This window comes from Columba livia, chromosome 4, assembly GCF_036013475.1.
Source record: "Columba livia isolate bColLiv1 breed racing homer chromosome 4, bColLiv1.pat.W.v2, whole genome shotgun sequence".
NCBI classification, from domain to species: domain Eukaryota; kingdom Metazoa; phylum Chordata; class Aves; order Columbiformes; family Columbidae; genus Columba; species Columba livia.
Window position 1 is genome coordinate 54,335,442 of NC_088605.1, and position 21,165 is coordinate 54,356,606.

Sequence of the window (21,165 nt, forward strand, 5' to 3'; positions counted from 1 at the left end):
GGGGAAATCATTTGTGGATCGGTTTAGTGCTGCATTTAGGTGAAAATGCAGCTTTTAGTCTATAAAGAAATGGTTTATAGTGATGATTTCCATGTGTCAACTGAAACACTCATTTTCTTGCTAAATCCAAGCACACAGCTTTAACTTATCAAAAAATACAACTTGAAGTTAATTCCAATGACTTGAAAATCTCCCATCTGGAAATACTATTTTTTCCCCCCTGTCTCCTCAGTACTAGAAAAAAAGAAGTGAGTAGGTGGAGAATAACTTTCCAGAGTTCAGCAAAACCAAATGGAAGCCAGATGAATATTTAAAACAAACAAACAGAAGTGTTCTTTTGTGCTCCAGAAACCATGCGTGTTTTCCTCCAGTAACTGTTCCTGTTTGCATCCAGCAATACTGCTGGTTGGTGTTGGTACAGGGATCTTTTAAGCCTAAGTTTGGTTCCTGCAGCTTTGCTGTGGCTCCAGCCTGGCAGCGTTGGAGCTGCCGTCACAGTGGTGCTGCTGAGGACAAACTCGGAATGCTGGAGGCAGAACAAGAATGGACACAGAGATTAGTGAGGAAACCAAACCAGAGGTGTCAAATGCTGTCTCAATGCAGAAAAGCAGCTCTGTGACTGAGGTTTTCCCAGGGTGCGCAGAAATCCAGGAGGAGAATTGCTGAGTGGCCTTTTTGCCTTTTTGGTTGAGATGTGTACCAGAAAGAAATTGGCCCATAAACCAAGTGGGAAAGAGAAAAGGTGCAGTTTCTCTCTTCTGCAAAGGTGCTGAGGAAGGTAATAGGTAAAATGCTGCTTTTATGAAGTGCAGCTTAGCAAGGTTTGCAACCCCAGTTTTGAACAAGATGCCTGGTTTCTAAAGGTATTTGGTTTTTTGCTAAAGGGGTCATGTCAGTCCAAAGCAGAACACAAATTGTTCAACAGGATTTATAGCTTGGCCATTACTTCCAGCGCTTCTAGCAGTTCTTGTGTCCAGCTCATTTTTTCTTTCACAAAGAGTGCATTGTTGTAGGAGTAGTTATATCTGAAACTTGGATTTTTGCAACAACTTAAACAAAAAGAAAGAGGTGTCATTTGTAGCAGTCAACCCGTAGGCCACATCTGGCCCTGTTGTCTTCTATTTGGCTCTCAGCCTACCCCAAAGGGATTGCAAACCCAACTCCTCCATCAGCTGCCCACTCAGATTTGAGAAAATAACTTCATTGTCTTGGGATAAGGGTTTTTCTCTTATTCTGTTTTCTGCTCAGAGGTGGTGTGGGAGACGTTTTTTAAACTCCTGTAGAATAATTTCCTCTTTTCAGACCTTCCGGTCTGGCAATAACAGCGTGTGTCTGTATACATGTATATACATAAGCATTGCTAAAATAGAGCTGAAAAAGGTATTTTGTTTTGTACAAACAAAAGGCAATCAGGCTTTAAAGAAACTTGAGCTGTGTTTATTCAGTAGAAACAGATACAGCCTGTGATGGCACTGGCAGTGTTTGCACTTACATAATATGTGATCAATTGCCTGGATGACCAAGCTGGTACGCAACTAGTTGCAGACAGACTGAATTTAGGACCAAATAACGGCTCTCTTGCTCAGAGGAAAGTCAAACAGATTACTGTCAGTGTGAGTAAAAGATGGTTTGTGACTGACACTGCTGTCAAAGAGGCTGTAATTGCATTTATAGCTGAAGACACCAAAGGGAAAAAAAGGAAACAGATCCATGGTCATTTAGCAAATACAACTTCTGCCAGTTGAAGGTGTGTGGAAAACTAGATTTTTATTTTAGTGCCAGAAGGGAATTACAAAGTGAACTCTTGGTGGCTAATTGCTATTTTTATTATATATATTCCCTCACTATATATTATACTTTGGAATAATGCAATTACTATAATTGCATTAGAATTATTTACAGTAATTATAAATAATTGCACTAATGTAACATCAAGTGGAGGATAAACACCTAAGGGCAATACATGAAATCAAGAACCCAGATACTATTCAGATGAGCATGAAGAAGAGGTTCGTTCAGCAGAGAAATATTTGGGGAAGGGGAAAGCCTGGCTGTTGAAGTTACTTACATGCTGTAGGATCTTATTTGCTAATTGCTTGTCCTGTTACCATCAGTGGCAAGCAGGGAACCACTTCTCTGTCCTGTTATACTCTTGGGTAACTGAAGCATGGAGTAGCTCTGTGTGGTCTCAGGCGAGATACTTAATGTCTTTAGTGGAGTCAAGAAACTTTGGATAGGTCTCTGGCTTTCTGGCATTTCCATTACAAACACAAGCCTTTTTTTTTTTTTTTAAGGAAAGTCATAACAAGAATCTCAACATCCATTAGAATTTAAAGACATATAAGTTCCATTATGCAGTCAAGTTCCTTTTGATCATTAGTTGGAACTTTGTTATTCATATATATTTTTAAATGGTAGTTCTTCTCTTTATTTTCCCACACATTTTATCATAAAAGACAGAGAAAAAAAGTTGGTGGCCTATTGACCTAAAGAATTTGTAGTTGTGTATGCCATTCGAGTGAAAATATGTGTTTGAGGGTGAGAGAAATATACTGGAAAAGTGGTTTGAAGACTATAGTGTCACAGAAGGGCATGTGATTCCAGTCTGCTCTATTCTGGAGGTGTTCTGCTAGCTCAAAGCCAGAGATATGAGTCTTGTGCTTGAAAGAGACTTATTGCAGTCATTAAAGACCTTTGATCTAATTAATGCTGAGGGCAGTGTGAGGAAGCCTGGGGCGGGGGGTGGAAAGTGAAGATGCCTGGTTTTGTGACTTACAAAGTCTATAAATGTATTTTTAAAAAAGTAAGGAGGGATGAGGTCAGTTTTAAGTTATTAAAATAGAAGAATTGGCCTGGACTGATTGCTGATTGCCTAATCAAATTTGTTCGTGGTATCTGCAATTGAGTTGCTTCTCTACTGAGAAGTCTTGTCCATGACTGATCTCTGTTGCTGAGAGCAGGACGGATGCTGGGCTGGTATGAAGTATGGATCTGAAAATTCTGTGTTTCTGCTTTGTTTCCATTTGCCCTCTCAGGATGCCCACCATGAGTAGGCTGTGCAACATTTGCCCATTAGGCTTTTCTTTACCTTTCTCTCAGGATAATTCTTAAACAGCTCATGTTGACACTATGAGACAGTTTGGGAACAGCTTCTGAAGTTATGTTATGTAGAGGGGAATGGGTTTTGCAAAGGTGGGAAGAAGTGCCCAGATACGTGAAAAGCAGAAGTGGGAATGGGGAGAGTACTGAAGGAAAGATGAAAGATATCCAAGAGAATTTTACAGTCTCAAGACTGAATACTGAGGACAGCTGTAGATTCCTTTTGGTACTATGTGAAAAACTCATGTTGGCTGCATAAGTCAATTTGGACATGAGTTAAAGATCTGTAGATGTCTCCACTCAGTAGAGTGGAAGAGCAGCTCGGGAGTGGAATGTCTCCTACACTGGTTTCTGATGGGACAGCTCATAGAATCATAAAATTGTTCTGGCTGGAAGGGACCTTCAAAGGTCATCTAGACCACCCCACGAGCAGGGACATCTTCAACCAGATCAGGTTGCTCACAGCCCCATCCAGCCTGGCCTTGAATATCTCCAGGGATGGGGCATCTACCACCTCTCTGGGCAACCTGGGCCAGTGTTTCACCACCCTCATCGTAAAAAAAAAATCCTTACATCTAGTCTGAATCTCCCCTCCTTTAGTTTAAAACCATTACTTATTTATTCAGGCCCTGCTGAAAAGTTTGTCCCCATGTTTCTTATAGGCCTCTTTACGTACTGAACGGCCTCAATAAGGTCTCCCTGGAGCCTTTTCTTTAGGGTGAACACCCCAAACTCTCTCAGCCTGTCCTCACAGCAGAGCTGTTCCAGCCCTCTGGTCATTTTTGTGGCCTTCTGTGGCCCCTCTCCAACAGGTTCATGTCTTTCCTGAGGGCTCCAGAGCTGGACACAGGACTCCAGGTGGGGTCTCACCAGAGCAGAGTATAGAGGGGCAGAATCACCTCAACCTGCTGGCCACATTCCTTTTGGTGCAGCCCAGAATGGGGTTGGTCTTCTGGGCTACGAGTGCACATTGCTGAGTCATCTCCTGTCTTGTCACACAGCTGAAAGTGTTTCCAAGCTGCAACGATGAGCACTTTCCCAGTCACTGCTGATGATATAGCATTCACGGCATTCACTTTTCCTCATAAGCAGGTGGATGAATGACCTGGGGAACAGAAAGCATCTCTCTTGTGCTGAGACAAGGAGCTTGTGTCTTATGAGCCTTCGTATGAACTGGGAGCAGCTTTTGTTATATGTAGTCTGAATTTGGTAAGGAGGATGCTCCTTCCCCGCTAGCACTCCTTGTCGCTGGTGGCTGTGCTCCTTCACTGCTGTTCTCACCAGCATAGAGCAGATATATTTGTGTCTGGGTTTTCCATGGTGACGATACCCACTGGTGTTGTGGTTCACTGCATGCGATCTTGAAACAAGATAACACTTGAACATGCAGAGACCTCAGTGGTCTTTTAACCAGGAATATTCTTCTGAGTCATGACCAAAGATGTACCAAGTAATGGTGAATTTGCAGCCTCAGTAGGATATTGGAATTGCAACTGTTTCTCTCTCTTTTTTTTTTTTTAATTTTCTTGCCATTCTTTGCTTAGCAAAGTCTTGTGCATGTAAATACTTTCAGTGTTGAAGAGCTGAGTTGCCTTTTTTTTTTCATTTAAAAAAAAAAAGTGAAAACTGTGTGTAGGGGAGGTTGTGGGGTTTGGGGGGGCGGTTATTTGGTTGGTTGTTTGCCTTTTTTTGTTGTTTTGTTTCATTTTTTGTTTGTTTGTTTTTCTACGTAAAATTATCCCTAAACTTTCATTATTGGAGAGGACTCTGGGAACTCCTTTTGATTTGCTTTTTTGGTGACCATCTTAAATACGGCAGTATTGCAGGTTACATCTCCCTGTGAAATGGCTGAGTTAAAATCCTATCCAGGAACGTCTGTCCTTGGTGTGCATGTACATGAATGTGAAGTATGTGTTTGCAGGGTGGATGTCATCCTGCTGCTTTGAGTAGGTAGTGGGAACTTCCCAGTGAATTACTGTTTTTAGAAGGCTTTTTTATGTCTGTGAATATTATATATAATTTGCTAGCCTTATGAGTGATGTATAGCCTGAGAATAAGATTTATCTGACCACAAAGTTAAATATTTTGACTTGAGTTTAGGGTTAAGGCTGTATTTGTAAAATATGAAGTTATACATCAAATCCTTTCAGAAGGTTAGTTCATTCTCTTTGGCAAAGGTTTTTGTTCTTTTGACTGCCCGGAACATGTGGGAGCTGTATAATTACTTAGAAGACGCTTTTGCAACAATCATGTGTTTGTGTGTTGGTAAGAAGCAGGGGACTTCTTGGTTATGTTTGGTTTTAGTCTTCTTTTTTTTAAAAACATCTGTTGTTATTAAACTAACACGGAAATAGAAGCTGAAAACGAACAGCCTCTCTTCAAGTGTAATATCTGCATTGAAAACTGTGAAACCATAAGCTTTTAAAGCATTTCTGAGTACAATTATGAGCATCCTTAAAGTTCTTTGAAACTAACTCACTTTGAGCTCACAACTGCTTTCTTTTGTGATGATGTCTTCAAGGCTGCTTCTTAAAAGATGCACCTGGTAATGTCTCACCAGAGAGCTCTAAAAAAGCTCTAAGAAAAGCATCACATGCTGTCCTGAATCCATCTTGGCATTACTTAGGCAGCCCAGCCTGGAATATTTTTAGTTGGGTTTTCTTGTCAGCGGTATCATGGTGAGGTCAAGATTGCCATATTAATCCAGTGTGTATGCTACAGATTGGAAAGGTTTGACTTCATAATAATTTTTGCAATGTACTCGGTCCATTGGAATTATGAGTAGATTGCTGCACGTGTGTTGTGTACAATAGACTTTGGATTTTCACAACTTTAATAATGCAGAAGCATTAAAATTTTAGTTTGCTAACAGAAAATCAGTAGCAGTGGGGGTATTCTTTGTTGGTGTTCCTCTGTGATGTTACTGTTATAATTTTTTTATTCTGATCTCTGGAAGTCTTAAGAATGTGAAAGGTAAACTTATAGGTCATCTGTTGATATGAAAAAATTTGATTGTTCTTACCAAAGTTTGTAATGAGTTTTGTAAAATCAGGCTAATACTTGGAGAAAATACTTTGGCTGAGACATTCATGGTCTTGGAAGCTCTGTTGTTTTTTTTTTTTTTATTATTTTAGAGTATTCTTTATCTGCATAGGCTGTCATCACCAAAAATAGTCATTAAAGGAAGAGCCAGGATTTTTAAAATTCCTAACTACACAGTCATTCTTCTCTTACTACTGGCACTACTGCAGGGCATCTGTGAATCTATGGAACAAACTTGGACTTGTTGTCATTAAAAACTTGTAGGTGGTATCTTTGGGTGTGAGAGGTGAGAGGTACGTCTGATTTCAGGTTGATGATTAAAGAGTACTTTTGGTGATAGTCCAGGACAAAGTAAAAGTAATGAGAAAACAACTTCCAGGATGTACGTGATAGTAATTTTTTAAAATATTAATGCTGAATTATAGTAGGCCATAATTTTTTCTTGAACACTTCAGAAATAAAATAAATAAAATGCCTCTCAGATGTGAAGTAGTTGAACTCCTGTCCTTGGAGACTGAGGCAGCCCCTTAAGTAGCCATCTCCATGTTTTTCATGACAAAATCAAGACCAAAATGTGTGTTCAGTACACACTTTAATAGTAAATAACTTCTGTTATGCTCTTGTATATTAAGTACAAAATTACATGTATGAAATGTCTCCTTGTTGCAGGAAAAACATTGATGGTGGATGCACCTGATGGACACAAAGCTCACTTCTCTCAACAGACCATGCTTAACAAAGGACTTAGCAAGTCTATGGGATTTCTGTCCATTAGAGGAACACAAGGTGAGGAAGAGTTTTTCCAAGGTGTTTCCTCAGATTGCAGCTCAGGACAGGAAGATGTTTTCTGTCCTCACAGATGTAAAACCAGTGAGTTTGAAAAAAAAGGTCACCTTCATACAGACGTCACTCCCAAGCGGAAAGTCTGGGCTTCCACCACAGATTTGCTTTGCACAACTGACAAGGCAGCTGAGAGGGACCGTGCTGGAGGCTCTCATGGCCACAACCATCAGTGTGAGGTGTTTACAGTACGGACTTCTACTGCTACCAGAAACAAGGAAGCAAGATACTCTGATGGGAGCATAGCACTAGATGTCTTTGGACCACAAAAACTGGACCAAACACGCCATGTGCCTGAGACATCAACTTCTGCAGCAATATCGAGTGCCTTTGACAGGATAAGAGAAAGACAGAAGAAGTTGCAGCTTCTGAGGGAAGCCATGAATGTGGAAGGTTAGTGAAGCTTTTTGATTTTCTGAGTTATTCCAGTCATTGAACAAAGGTTTCCCATTATGCTAAATATGAGTTCTCTTGTAGCAGCTCTTGAAACTGCCAAGATCTTCATTTTGTCTTCTATTTTTAGGTAAAGTGAAAGCGCTAGAATGCCTGTTGCCAATGAAGTTAAATATTCTTGTCCAAATTACTCACCCAGTGAAAGTAACTGATCTCTCAAAGTCAGCCGATATCAAAGTCACCAATTGAAATTAAAAAAAGAGAAAAAAGTTGGCAACACCCAATGGTCAAGTAGTTTTCCTTGGAGGAAAATGCTGATCTTCAGCTACTAGAGATGGATATATTCCCAAGAGGAAAGAGAGAGTGTCATCTCCAGATCTGTTTTTGCACTGTATAACTTTGGCTGATGCAATTAAGCCTGTAAATATGAAATCTCTTTTGGACTCATGTTAAGATCTTTACCTCAGTGGGAATACTTGGCAACAGGTTCCTTCAGTTAATTAAAAGAATGCATGGGGGGTGAGGGGCGGGAAAGGTCTTTGTATTTGTTCTGTGGAAAGTTTTTAAATGGTCTTTATGCAGAACCTTATAAGGGCAGCTGTGTATTTTGTTTGCTTTGAAAATGTGATGTGATTTTCAGGGATTGTGAATTTGGGACAGTTGGATAGAAACTGAGAGCAGAGTCAGATGCTGCTTGTGATGGACCAGAAGACATAACTTAGTCATTTGAAGTATGTGGTAGAGGAGCTGTATGTGCAGAGCTAGCTCAGTCTTTTATTCAGGTGCATTTACAATTGGTACAGTTGAAAACTCAAGGCTGCCTGGCTGTTGTATGGCAGAAATAACTACGTGGGAAAAAAACAAAAACACTTTAGCCCTTTTTCTGGCACTGAGGTGTAAACACCTCCTTAGGAACATCCCTATTAAGGGGAGATGATAAAGCCTTTTGTCGAGGTCAGATTTGTAAAAATGCCTGATCTGTCCACTGTGGCCATCTTGGGAGATGCCTGTATTGCAGTTAGCCTTTCTCTCCTATGCATGTGAGCCTTGTGCTCCAGAAAAAGTTATTGAAATGGCACAGGCAGTTTAAAAAGGTACTATGGCTTCTGTAGAAGTTGTAGAGACAAGACAGCCAGAGTTTTTTTTGTGCTATGAAATTAGCATCTTCCAGTGAGGCTTACATTATAATGTGAACGAGTGAATGTAGATGCAAGTAGTACTGTGGAGATACCATTGTTTATCTCAATAGAAGTTCACCATCGGTCATTGTCTACTAAGATGTCTGATGGGATATATTGGGTTTTTGGTTTAAGAGCCTGAAGCTGAAGGGGACTATCTCAAGTACATGAGTCAACTGAGATCTTTGGAGATAGGCAGCTGACAGAGTTTAAGAGGAGGCCACTCCCTGCATTGGGAAAGCTCAATAGCCTTGTTATTCAGGAGCTCAGCTTTGTGCAGGTTTGTGTTGCACAACAGCAAAACCCAAAGCTTCGCCAAACCCATTGATGAGCAAGAGTTTATCATTCTCATTCAAATAGATTGAGAGACAGTAAATCTAACATGCCGTGCATTGCCAGCTGAGATAGTTCAGATGTGTGAAACTACTCAGTTCATAAAGGGAACGGGTCAAAGTGCAAAGTAAACTGGGAACTGGGCCTTATTAGTCACAGAACCTGAGTGACAAATCTGTATAGGGAAGATTGAGGCAATAGCTAATGACTCACTGCCCATCCTTCTGAATTCAGTCATTACTTGCTAGAAAAAATTCAAGATATATTCTGAATAGATACCTGGGTTGCAACATTCTTGTCTTATGAGTTTTCTACTTTCAGTAGAGGAGGAAGGTATGTTTCACTTGAAGTTAGGAGTGCTCTGCCATTTAATTTTAGGCTTGCGATTTTTTTTTTTTTTTTTTTTTTTTTTTTCTACTTCAAAAAGAGTTTTGGGCCAGAACCTGGTTGTGAACATTAATTTTTAATAAGAGCCCCTTCGAAAAAGTATTTTAGTAAGATGGATGAGATGGTTTTTCACATAGGAGTTAGTTGCTGTTGTGTTTGACAGGGCTTGAGAAGCCTGACTGAAAGCATTCTGTTCCACCTCAATGAGCAGATTGAACATAGTCTACTAGTCTGTTATAACTTCTGTTCCTTTTTTTGTTCTGTATGTTTTGCTATTCCCTGTCTCACATCTTGTTTACAACTGACGAGTCCTTTGAGATCTTTTGTAAAGAGAACCTATGGCTAGTTTCATCTGTCAAAGAAATGAAAAATCCTGCATGTAAGTTTTTGTCCGTTACTATTATATGTAATTTTCAAACACTTAGTGGCTAGACAGATACTTCCAAGTGTCAGGCATTATCAAGTGTGTGTGGAATTGCTCTTCTGACATATACCCAGCCTAGCCGAGACATGTGAGCAACTGTGTGGAAAGCTGTGGTAAAATACATCGTGTATCTTGATAAAGGTAGCGGTGCTGGTTTCTTGGACAGCACTTGATGTGAGGCTTAGTGCCTACCTTAGCTGGTAGTTACATTGTGGATGGGTGGGCAACAACTAGAAATGGAGTGGAAAAGAGGTCCACCAAAAATGGCAGTGAGTACGACTCTGCCTACATGGGACAGAGCACGACCTCAAAGGATAGGTATTGATAGGAAAAACAGGGAAAGAGAATAAGGTATTTGCAAAGCTTGTGTTGTCAGGAATAAGGGTTCTGTTCAGCTTGAGGGGTAGACAAAAGGGCAAGGGGCCATCAAAACAGCATTGGACTGGAGACAATATGACTTTTCTTGGGTAAGTTTGGGTGTATTTTCAATTTGGTTGAGTCCAGGTCTTGGCTACAGTTAAGTCTGTGAAAATTGTAGTAAGCCTCTGCTTTCAGCTGTACATTGTTTTTCAGTTTTTAACTTGGGAAATGGCATTGGACTCTCTGCACACTAAACTCAGCCAGATAAAACTTCCCTCCTCAAACTACGAAGGAACTTGAGCGACACATGGCTTATTTCTTCTTTAACTTATCTTGGGTTAAGCTGGCAAACTTTTTTGTTATTCATAAAACCTTGAGCTGACTGTCTTGGAAAAAGAAAATGTTCTCATGCACAGACTCTGGTTTGCCAAGCTTTCACTCAGAACGGATTTTTACGATCCAAATTATAAACTCATGAAAAGTAGTGTTTATAGTGGAAAGAATGACAGAGCTTTAATTACAGCTGTGCTGTAACAGAGTAGTTTGTAGTAAGCTACCAACCATCTAAACTGCACTACAATCTACAGTGAGAACGTCGTGGATTTAGCCTCACAAGCCTTCCAAAGACAGTGTCATTGCAAGTGCCGTGCTCATGAACTTGCTGGTTTATATGTTGTTCTGCTGTATCGTTTCAGGGTTGAGGTTGTTTATCTCTTGTATACCAAAGAAAGTTTGGGTCTTTGTGATTAGGTGCTTAGCCAGGTTGGGGAAAGGGAAAGAGACTTATATGTGACTTCAGGTGTAGCCAGTTCTGAACATTAAGAACAGACTCCAAAAATATGTATTAATCTTGCCAGGGAATGAGAGACCAAATTCTGCATCTCTGCTGTTATTGTTCAGTCTTCTGGTTTTTGTTATGTAGGTTTTTTCAGCTTAGACGGAATTGTTTAGAGTTGTGAAGTTGTTTCTGTTAAACCCAAGCAGTTTATCTGTACCAGGGGGTTATGGTTTTGTTTTCCTTTTGAAACTTGGTAATTGTTGCTTGGCACCAACTGCTAGCATCCCATTTCAGAGGGAAAATAACATTCTACCTTTTACGTTTTGCAAGCCTGCATTGCCACTTAAGAGCATGGAGCGTCACCCATTCTCCCTTGCTCCCAGCTTTCTTTGCCTTCTCACCCACAAAACTGATGGTATTTTCTGAGAGTGGTGAAGGGTAAACATGTTTCGGTTTTGGAATCTCAGGCCTGCCTTCAGACAGCACAATGGTAAGGGACAAGGCTGTGAGACGGCAGCCTTGTACAAGGCTCTCCATTTTATTTGCTTGGGTAGCTTTCCCTCCCTGGAATGCACACATAATTCAAAGTGAATTGGCTTGTGCTGACTGGGGTGAATGTGCATCCTTCTTTTTTAAAATGCAGTTTTGCTTATGGGGGTGTTGTAAATGAGACACATGAGGGAGCAAGCTGTAAAGATTGCCCATGTCCTGGTGGAATACAGGAGCACAAAACCAGTTGGGAGAGTAGTAATGTACCTGGCTGTGGGTTGAATAGCAGACAGGGAGGAAAAAGAGGGGACGATACCAAAAAAGTTGATCTTCCTGAAGCTTTGGCACACCAAATTCAGAGGTGGAGGAATGGGGATGGTTTGACAATATTCTCTAGACTTCGTTAAATGTTTTGGTGGTTGGGAACCACGTGAATCCCAGAGCCTCAACTTAAGTTTACCCCTCTCTCTCCTTACATTTGATTTTCTCCAACTGAAAACAGAGGTGATTAAGCCCTGTCTTTTTTTTTGTCCACTGACTCCTGCCTGCTTCATACAGTCAGCAAGAAGAGGCAGCAATATTCTCTGTTTCTGGAGATGTGTTTCTGCTTCTGAAGTCTTCTGTGCCATTATCTCGCAAAACAATGTTTTCATTAGCTACCTTGAAGAGTCATCTGGACCCCATTTATAAAATTCCATATTATGACTGTTTGTGTCTAGGTGAATAGTTATGGTTAGGGATACTCTAAAAGTCCAGGTTTTAAAAGCTCTCTTAGTTTGAGGCTGTATTTTTGAATAAGGGAAAATTTCTGCAGGTAATCAGGCATCTGTTGGTAGTAAATTTATCCCAACAAACAAAGCCCCAGAAATTGGAATTTGGGAGCTGCTGTAGAAGTGGATTAAATGAGAGACTGGATTTGGGGCAAAAGAGAAATAGGCGCTTTACAAACTCACCTCTGTGAATTCAATGAAGTGTGCATACTTTCTTTTTCTCTTGAATTGTGTGTACTCAGTTCATGTGTAGGCTAAGACGAGGAAATGGGAGTCACCCATACTGGTAGATCTGCTTGTGGGTGAAAGCAAATTAAGGTTCAATTTACACGTCTTACAGTCATTGTGCTGCAGGATGAGTCAAATTCACTGGTGGCAAAATGGATTGTCTGGTAAATGGACTGGTGGCAAAATGGTATGTCTGGTAAGGATAAGTTTCATTTAGAACAATATCCAGAAATCACACTGATGAAGCTGGAGGGTAGGATAATGGACTGATTGATACTATTTTAGATAGAAAACTTTCAGTTGTTAATTTTACTGAGGCTGCAGAAGTTGTCTTTTCAAGGAAAAAGAAAATGTTTGTGGGATTTCTGTAAAGTACAAGTACTCTGGCACCAGCCACTATTATTTTGTTGTGAATTACATAGTTTAACATAAGGTAACAGCTCTTAAAATCCTCTTACAGTTCCATAACTGCACAGCAAAGTGACATCCACTTCACTGAGCTTTCAGCAGCTCACATAGTCAGGGATTATCAGTTTTCAGTCAACACTTTACAATTGTCATTTGGATAAAGCATTTAAATTCAAACGAACCAACAAACAGCTTCATTGGCCAAACTTTCAGCCTGTGACCACTTACATGCCTCATGCTAGATGGCATGATCCAGATCCAGAAAGTAAGGTTGTCTTTCTAAGTACAAGACAATGAGTTCTTAGCAGACCCTGGAACTGTTCTTTTTAATCTTGCTGATTTCCTTTCTAGCCCAGCCCTAGAGATGTGTGTGTTCTGCAATTTTACAAGGCTTTTTTTCTTCCTGTCACTCAGATCCTGCTAGACCCTGTGCATCAGATGTCCCTTTGGCTCTCTAGGGAGCCTCCTGGATGCCCAGTGACTTGAGCTGTGTGGTCAATACAGCGTTTTCATTTAGAATGTGGGTTGTGGAAATCTTGCAAGTTAAAATGAGCCTGCTCCCCTGGGAGGCTGGATGGATTTGCTTCCCATGTCCACTTGTTCGATATGAATCCTTACCAGGGATTTATTCTGGATCTCTACATTCTTCCTGTTAAACCTGTGTTGCCTTACATAAGATAATTCAAGTTTCCTTAGATGAAAAGAGGAAAGGGAAGAGTAAATACGACTCTAACCTACTGGTTAAACTCTTCTAAAAGCAGCAATTCCCAGCTTCTCTTCAAAGTTCCTGTGTTTTAAGTGGTATTATAGTAGCACTCTTAAGTAATAGAAACACCTACCCTTAAACCTCAAAGAGCAAACAAGAGCTCCCTCCCCGTCACAAAGCTGCCTGTTTAGCTCTGCCATTTTCTCTGTACAGCCAGTAATAATTCTGTAATAATATGTATTTGACAACCTGTGTATCTAATGTGAGTCATGTGTTCAGGATAATGGAATTCCAAGCTAAATGTGGTTCTCTGATTTCGGTTGAAGTTGGCTGAGATGAGACTTTCTGTAAATCACTTGTCTGGGCTTGCATGTCTTGTCTTGCGTAAATAGCATGTTCTCATGTTCTGTTATTTTATGCTGCATTGAGTGCCTGTAAGGTTGTGTAAGGTTGTGATAGGGAGTTTGAAAAAGCACCACTGCAGCACTAAGCAACGCAAACGCAGATCCTTCAAGTTGTAGTGCTTCATTTGTCTCTGCATTGTGGTGTTACTGTGTATTAATACAAGTTTTATTTATTCATATTAAAATATGCATAAACCCAGGTTTGTTAGTCTACTAAGGTATAAAATGACTTGAAGTGTTCTGGTAACAAATGGTAATCTAAACACTGAAATGTTAAGGGTAACTGGTAGAATAATTTTTGCTGCAATGTGCTTCATGTTTTCATGTTTCTAGAAGTTAAATTGATATTGAATTGATACTGACTTCAGTCAACAAAAATTGAAAAACAGACAAACAAGCAAAACCCAAACAAATAAACAAAACCCGAACAAACCAACAAAGGCCATTAAAAAATCCCAGGGAAAATGGTAGATTTGGGAGATAGGTTGTTCGATTGTCGACTATAGCTTTTATTGATAGCATCTTTCATTTTCTTCATAGCCAGACAGACTAGAAATTTGTCCTTATTTTTGAAACTATTATATAAAAAGCTTAACTTTAACTTGATCCCGTAATTGGGACTTTATGACCTTTGGAAGCCACTTCTTAATTAGAAGAAATTTGGCTTGACCGTGAACCAGTTGCCTTCTCTGAGGTTAAATCCTTTATGTTAAGTGTTTGAATTGAGGAGAGTTTGCTGGAGGAGCATGCATTATTTGGGGAATTTTGCAAGCAATTATAGATATGGTAGTATGAGAGGATTGAGACCATCATCAGCAAATTTGCTGATGACACCAAGTTGGGAGGGAGTGTCGACCTGCTGGAAGGCAGGAGGGCTCTGCAGAGGGATCTGGATAGACTGGAAAAATGGGCTGATTCCAGTGGGATGAAGTTCAATAAGGCCAAGTGCCGGGTGCTGCACTTTAGTCACAACAACCCCCTGCAGCGCTACAGGCTGGACACAGAGTGGCTGGAGAGCAGTCAGACAGAAAGGGACCTGGGGGTACTAATTGACAGGAAGCTCAACATGAGCCAACAGTGTGCCCAGGTGGCCAAGAAGGCCAATGGTATCCTGTCCTGTATCAAAAATAGCGTGGTCAGCAGGACAAGGGAAGTGATCCTTCCCCTGTACTCTGCATTGGTGAGGCCACACCTGGAGTATTGTGTTCAGTTCTGGGCCCCTCAGTTCAGGAAAGACATTGAAGTGCTGGAGCGGGTCCAGAGAGGAGCAACAGGACTGGTGAAGGGACTTGAACACAAGACCTATGGGGAGAGGCTGAGGGAGCTGGGGTTGTTTAGTCTAGAGAAGAGGAGGCTTAGAGGTGACCTCATCACTCTCTAGAACTACCTGAAGGGAAGTTATAGCCAGGTGGGGATTGGTCTCTTCTCCCAGGCAGTTAGCAATAGGACAAGGGGGCATGGGCTTAAACTCTGCCAGGGGAAATTTAGGCTGGATATTAGAAAGAAATTCTTTACAGAGAGAGTGGTCAGGCATTGGAATGGCCTGCCCAGGGAGGTGGTGGACTCGCCGTCCCTGGAGGTTTTTAAACTGAGATGGGACATGGCACTTAGTGCCATGTTCTAGTAAACGGACTAGAGTTGGACCAAGGGCTGGACTCGATGATCTCTGAGGTCTTTTCCAACCCAGTCGATTCTGTGATTCTGTCTCAGTAGTTATAATTTAATGGAATGTTTGCAGTTCTGCAGTGCGTATCCTGTCCATGCCCTGGAAAAGATGAATTTTGGTTAAGAGGAGGGGAAGTGTGGGGAGCACATGTAGGAGGGGTGCATAGCTGTGTATATGCCAGCACAGAACTGGAAGCTGATTGCCGAAGAGAAGATGCCCTAGCAGCAAACAGTTCCACATCTGGAAATATTTTCCCTAAACTGAGCAAAGCAAAGCAAAATCTGGAGGTTTTACCCCAAAGTTCAGGCTGTAGCTTGATTGCCTTTATACTTTCGTCCCTAGGCCGAACAGTCATTGATGCAGCCCCACGTAGAAAGGTGCTAAAATGCCTCCAGAAGATGAGAAGAATTCCTTTGCTTGTGTGATTGGAATAAGTTGTATGGTCTTGCTTGGGGGGAAAGGTGTGACAAGAAAGGAGGGTGATCTCATCTCTGGCTCTACTTGTGAATGCTGGGAGAATAGGTCTGAACTAAGCTGGGCCTCCTGCGGAGGGCTGTGCAAACACCGAGATAAGTAGTGATCAGGAATCTGACTTTGTTTCTTGGCTCGTGAACTTACCCCTTGGCCTACAGCAGTGTTCCTTTCAGCTCCTGCTGTAACAGGATGAGTCAAGAGAAGTCAAATACCCTGCAGAGTCAGATACACAACGTACAAGTATTGTTTTGTCTTTTAACTGCCTGTTTCTGTTTTACTACTTTTTTTTTTTTTGCACATTTTCGTGTCTTGAAGATGCAGAGTGAAGCCACAATTTCTGTGTGATTCAGGAAGCCCAGGCTGCTGACTAGGTAGAAAAGAATGAATGTGTTTAAAATGTCATGTTATATTTTATTGTTCCCTTTCCATGCTCTTGCTTCAAAGTCAGTCTAGCAGACTTGAAAAACCTACATCTAATAAAGCTGATAGGAAAGAAGAGATGTTTTCAGTTAAATATTTCTGTACTGTAGCTCTGGTATCATGTTTGGATTGATGCCTCACTTAACCCCCGGTAGTATTTTAAAAATACATCTCCAAAAACTACCCGCTGAATTTGGTTTTTATTTCCCTCATAATTACTAGATTGGGAGCAGATTTCTTTGTTATAGAATCTGGAACACTGAAAGTAGCCATTGTGAAAGACTGAAGCAAACATCCCCCTCAACACCCCCAAAGAAATTCTCTGCATCATGCTGTAGGTTGGTTTGCAAATGTGCAAATTGCTCCTTTTTGAGCATAATGTGAAATGTCCTTGCGATTAATTTGGGTTTATGCTGCTAAACTGTGCAACTGGGATGGGCTAGCCAGAGCAGTTGTTTTCATGGGCTGATTGGCTGCTTTGCTTACTTTTCACAGTTTTCTTAAAGAATCTTGTATTTGGTGGAACAGTGGGGAATAGCACAAGCCAAGTGTCCAGGTAGAAATGGAGGAAATGCCAGCTTTAAGGAGGAAAGTTTTGGAAACAGATGTTCCAGAATTAATATGAACTAGTCTTTAGTCTTGGTCAACTGCATTGTCTTACATCTTCCCGTGCCTTTTCCTGTTTGGTGTTTTCGCTGCCTTTGTAGGATGTCGGAATGAGTAGCGCTGTTGACTGCACATCTAACTTGTCCTCTCACCTGATATGAATTACACCGCAAGTTTATCATTCTCACAGGATTTTCAAGCAGGCTTTCTGTTTTGTGGATATGGGAAGCTGGAACCTCCAGCTTCTTTTTTGCAGCATCCAGACTTCCTTTTAAGTAACAATGGATGGCATTGAGACTCTGTGTCAAAACATAGTATTGACAATGTTATTGATGAACCTAAAATATGTTGCTCCTTAATGATGAGTTTAAAACTATTTCAGATCACGAAAGTACTGATAAACCACAGTTGCTAGCACTTGCATTAAGTTCTCTCAGTTAATTAAGGATAAAGGAATAAGTATTATTAGGGCAAGCTTGGATTCTCGGGGTGGCTATCTGCACATAGCTTGCTCATTGGAGCCCTAAGCTGCTATATTAAGGTTCAGTCAACTATCCTGGATTATCTTGATCTAACTCTTCTTCAAAAACTCCTGATGCACAACCTCACTAGTTAACCTGTTCCTTTGTGCTGTCACTCTCTTGTGGAAAAAAATTGTTACTAATGTCTGAGCTGACTATCTCAACCTGCAAATATAGCTGTTGTCTTTTAATTTGGTTTGGTTTTGTTACTCCCTTCTAGAAAGGTGAAGCAAAGTTAACTGAATTTTCTGTATAATTTTTGTTGCTTTGTGTTGGAGATGAACATAGTTTTCTAGTTATGTCCTCAGTAGCACTGAATAAAATAGAAACAATAAAATTTATTTCTTCTGTGTAATAGTTTTGTTAATAAGATTTTTCTCTGAGTAACTTTATCACTGGTGTTAATCAGTCTTGCTGAACCTGTGGTCTGCTCTAACTTTTCACCTCCTGTTGATGCTTGCTCATGTACTGCCCATTTTGTATTCTTACATTTTTTGTTCCTTGCTGTAGAGATTTGTACTTCTCTTTACAGCAGTTACATGTGTTTTCTCTATATCATCACCTTTCTTGTCAAAACCGTTAGCTAATTGGATCAGAGACAACCTTCTAGCAAAGAAAAGCACCTGAAGTGTTCCCCCGCTTAGTGAAACATTGGTAGTCCTGGAACGTGGGGAATTTTTGTTCTGTTTTCTCCTTTTAGACACGCTGTGTCGTGGTTAATTTGCTGTGGGAGAGAGTTGCACATGGCAAGTACTTATCCTTTCTGTGAAGTCCTTTGCTCTAGGATGTTATTTAAAGAATCCATTGAGAGTAGGAAATGAGACTGTGCTGTTTTGATTTCTTATCACATGAATTTAGCCGTTCTGGTTAATTAAATATCCTAGAGGGGCTTATTAATTGATTGTTAATCTTATTTTGTGGATGTCAAAAATGAGCTGAATGAATTTTTCAGTTCCTGCTTTGTGGGTATTTTTCCTTTTTCATCCTGAAGGAACCAGAGACTGAGTCCCGGTGGTTATTTTTTACACACAAGAGGTGTGCACCATATATCTTAATCAGTTTTGATTGCAGAGGGGATTGGGTTTTGTCTTGGGTTTTGTTGGTCTTTTAACTGTTAGTTTTATCTTGAGAGTGATGATGGTTCAGTGAGGTTCGGAGGACAGTGATAACCAAGAGAGGCCAGGCAGACCACAGAACCTTCGGGCTGCAGAGACAGAATGCCACTGCACAGTATCTGTTTGCTTTCAGACTCCATAACCACAGACCAGAATTTTTAAAAGTTTTGAAAATATTTTTTAAAATTTCAAACATTAATCTGCATTTGATTTTTTTTGCATTTGACCTGTTGCTCTCTTACTCCTCTGATATCCTGATTTAAACTTTCAGAGCCTTTGAGAAGGTACAAATCTTACCACAGTGACGTTTATAGTACTTCAAGTGAAAGTCCATCTGTTATTTCTTCGGAACAAGATTTTAGGCAAGGTAAGACCTGTGTTTAAAAAATTCTTTTAAAACAAACAAACAAACAAACAAACAAAAACACACAAAAACCCAACCAAACAAACAAAAACAAACAAACAAACAAAAAACCCTGAATTTAAAAAAAAGAAAGAAAGAAAAACTAAAGAAAAAAGTCAAAGATGAAAAATAGACCCAAAATTATGAAGTTAAATCTTTAGTAGGAGGCTTGATAATTACCACTAATCCAAAGTTGTAAGATGATCTCATGTAGTTACAATATTGTGTGTAGTTCAGCGTAATTGGCAGATGGTTCAAAAATGACTTTGACATTTAGCACACTGAAAGGGAACTTGGTAGGAAAACCTGGAAATGGTTAACTTTTAATTGGAGTGCTTGTTTTAAATTATGTGCTGACTTCAGAGGCACAAAAATGATGGAGTTGTTTTACAACAGTAAATTGCAAAAGCTTTTTATGAGACATACATGGTTTAATTATTTTTATATCAGTTGGTTTTACTCTGAGGGTTATATGATTGATAATTTATAGGCCAAGGATTTCAGTGTAATGCAAAAGTAGTAGATACTACAGGATATTTGCAAGATAAATTTAAGTAAGTTCTGTGAAATTAATGGATTGGAAAAGCAGGAGATGGTATGAAAGAGTGTTCACTCATATATGGCAGGAGGGATTTTCATGACGCAATGGAAGCACAGCATGAAAGTAAATACCTGGTGTGTTTTTTGAAATAAATGCTAGAATGGTGAAAAGAAGTCAAGCAGAGAGCACAGCTGATTAAATGAATAATCAGCTTTGCAAAATCATGTGGTGGAGACAAGCTATTTTACGAAAACGTGGACAGAAAGCAGTATTTAGGAAACTAGAGCATAGCTGCACTGTAGATACTCTGCACATACAGAATTCCAACCCAGCCTTCAGGTATTCACTGCTCTCTCAGCCTTCCTCATCTTTGTCTGTCTTCCTGCTTACTGAGCCTGAAGCCTAAGGAGCATATACAAGGAGCAAGGCTCCTGTAATGTACTCCTTTTTATTGCCATTTAGAACAGGCTGTTTATGTGTTCCAGTCCAAAGTCAACGACTCCTAAGTTTGTACAGGCAAAGAGAGAGCTCCTTTCTGGCTACTAGCAGTAGTGTTGCTGGACTCAGTGAAATGACTATGAAAAAGAACTGTTTTCAGATTCCAAGGGGCTATAATGTGCTCTGTAAGAGCTCTCCTGCTAGCTCTGTTTATTGAGAGTACTGTAAGAGATGAAAGTGAAGTGGTTTGCAAAATCAGACTTGATGTTGTGGTTTAACCCCAGCTGGCAACCAGGGTCACACAGCCACTTGCTCATCCCACCCCCCACCCCCCTCACCACCAAGCAGATGGGGAAGAGAATCAGAAAGGAGAAAGAAAACCCTAATGGTTTGAGATAAGAACAGTTTAATAGGACAGCAAAGGAAGAAAAGATAATAGTAGTAACAATAATAATAGAATATACAAAACAAGTGATGCACAATGCAATTGCACACTGCCCACAACGCCAATAGCTTGTTTGCTCCCAAGCAGCAGTATTCCAGCCAACTCCAGTTTCTATACTGAGCATGATGGCATATGGTATGGGATACATACCCCTTTGGCTGGCTTGGGTCAGCCGTCCTGGCTGTGCCTCCTCCCAGCTTCTTGTGCACCTGGTAGAGCATGGGAATCCAAAAAATCGTTGACTACTGAGCAGCAACTGAAGCATCAGTATATCACTATCATTCTGCTCATACTAAGTCCAAAACACAGCTATGAGAAGGAAAATTAACTCCATCCCGCCAAAACCAGGACAGTTGGTAAGTGTCTCAGATGCTGCTATGGGAAGACGTACCAACAAATGTACAGGATAGCAGGTTAGTATATTACCAAAAGTTTGTTTGTTTGTTTGTTTTTTGAATAAAATTATAAGGAGGAGTCAGATCCCAAGGATAAAAATAAAACACAGAGCTCAACAATATATATGCTGGCTTCTTAACTCCCTTCTTGTGAACTGGATGCATAGTTACTTTACCTAGCTGGTCTTACTCTGTTCTTGTTTTGCATGATCTCTCTGCCACTTACATGTCTCAACTCATGGCTGACAAAGAACCAGGTCACCTTGGAAAGGTATCCATGCAATTGTGCGTGGGGTTTTTTT

At 40.4% G+C, this 21,165-nt stretch overlaps 1 protein-coding gene across 3 annotated transcripts in view; it reads left to right on the forward strand.

Moving 5' to 3' along the window:
- PTPN13 (protein tyrosine phosphatase non-receptor type 13) overlaps positions 1-21,165 on the forward strand; it is a 120,801-nt gene that overhangs the window by 50,067 nt on the left and 49,569 nt on the right. For all 3 annotated transcript variants that reach the window (XM_065061800.1, XM_065061801.1, XM_065061802.1), the window contains exons 7-8: positions 6,811-7,374; positions 18,913-19,008. In XM_065061800.1, coding sequence (XP_064917872.1) covers positions 6,811-7,374; positions 18,913-19,008 — 660 coding nt within the window. The remainder of the gene's footprint in view (positions 1-6,810; positions 7,375-18,912; positions 19,009-21,165) is intronic.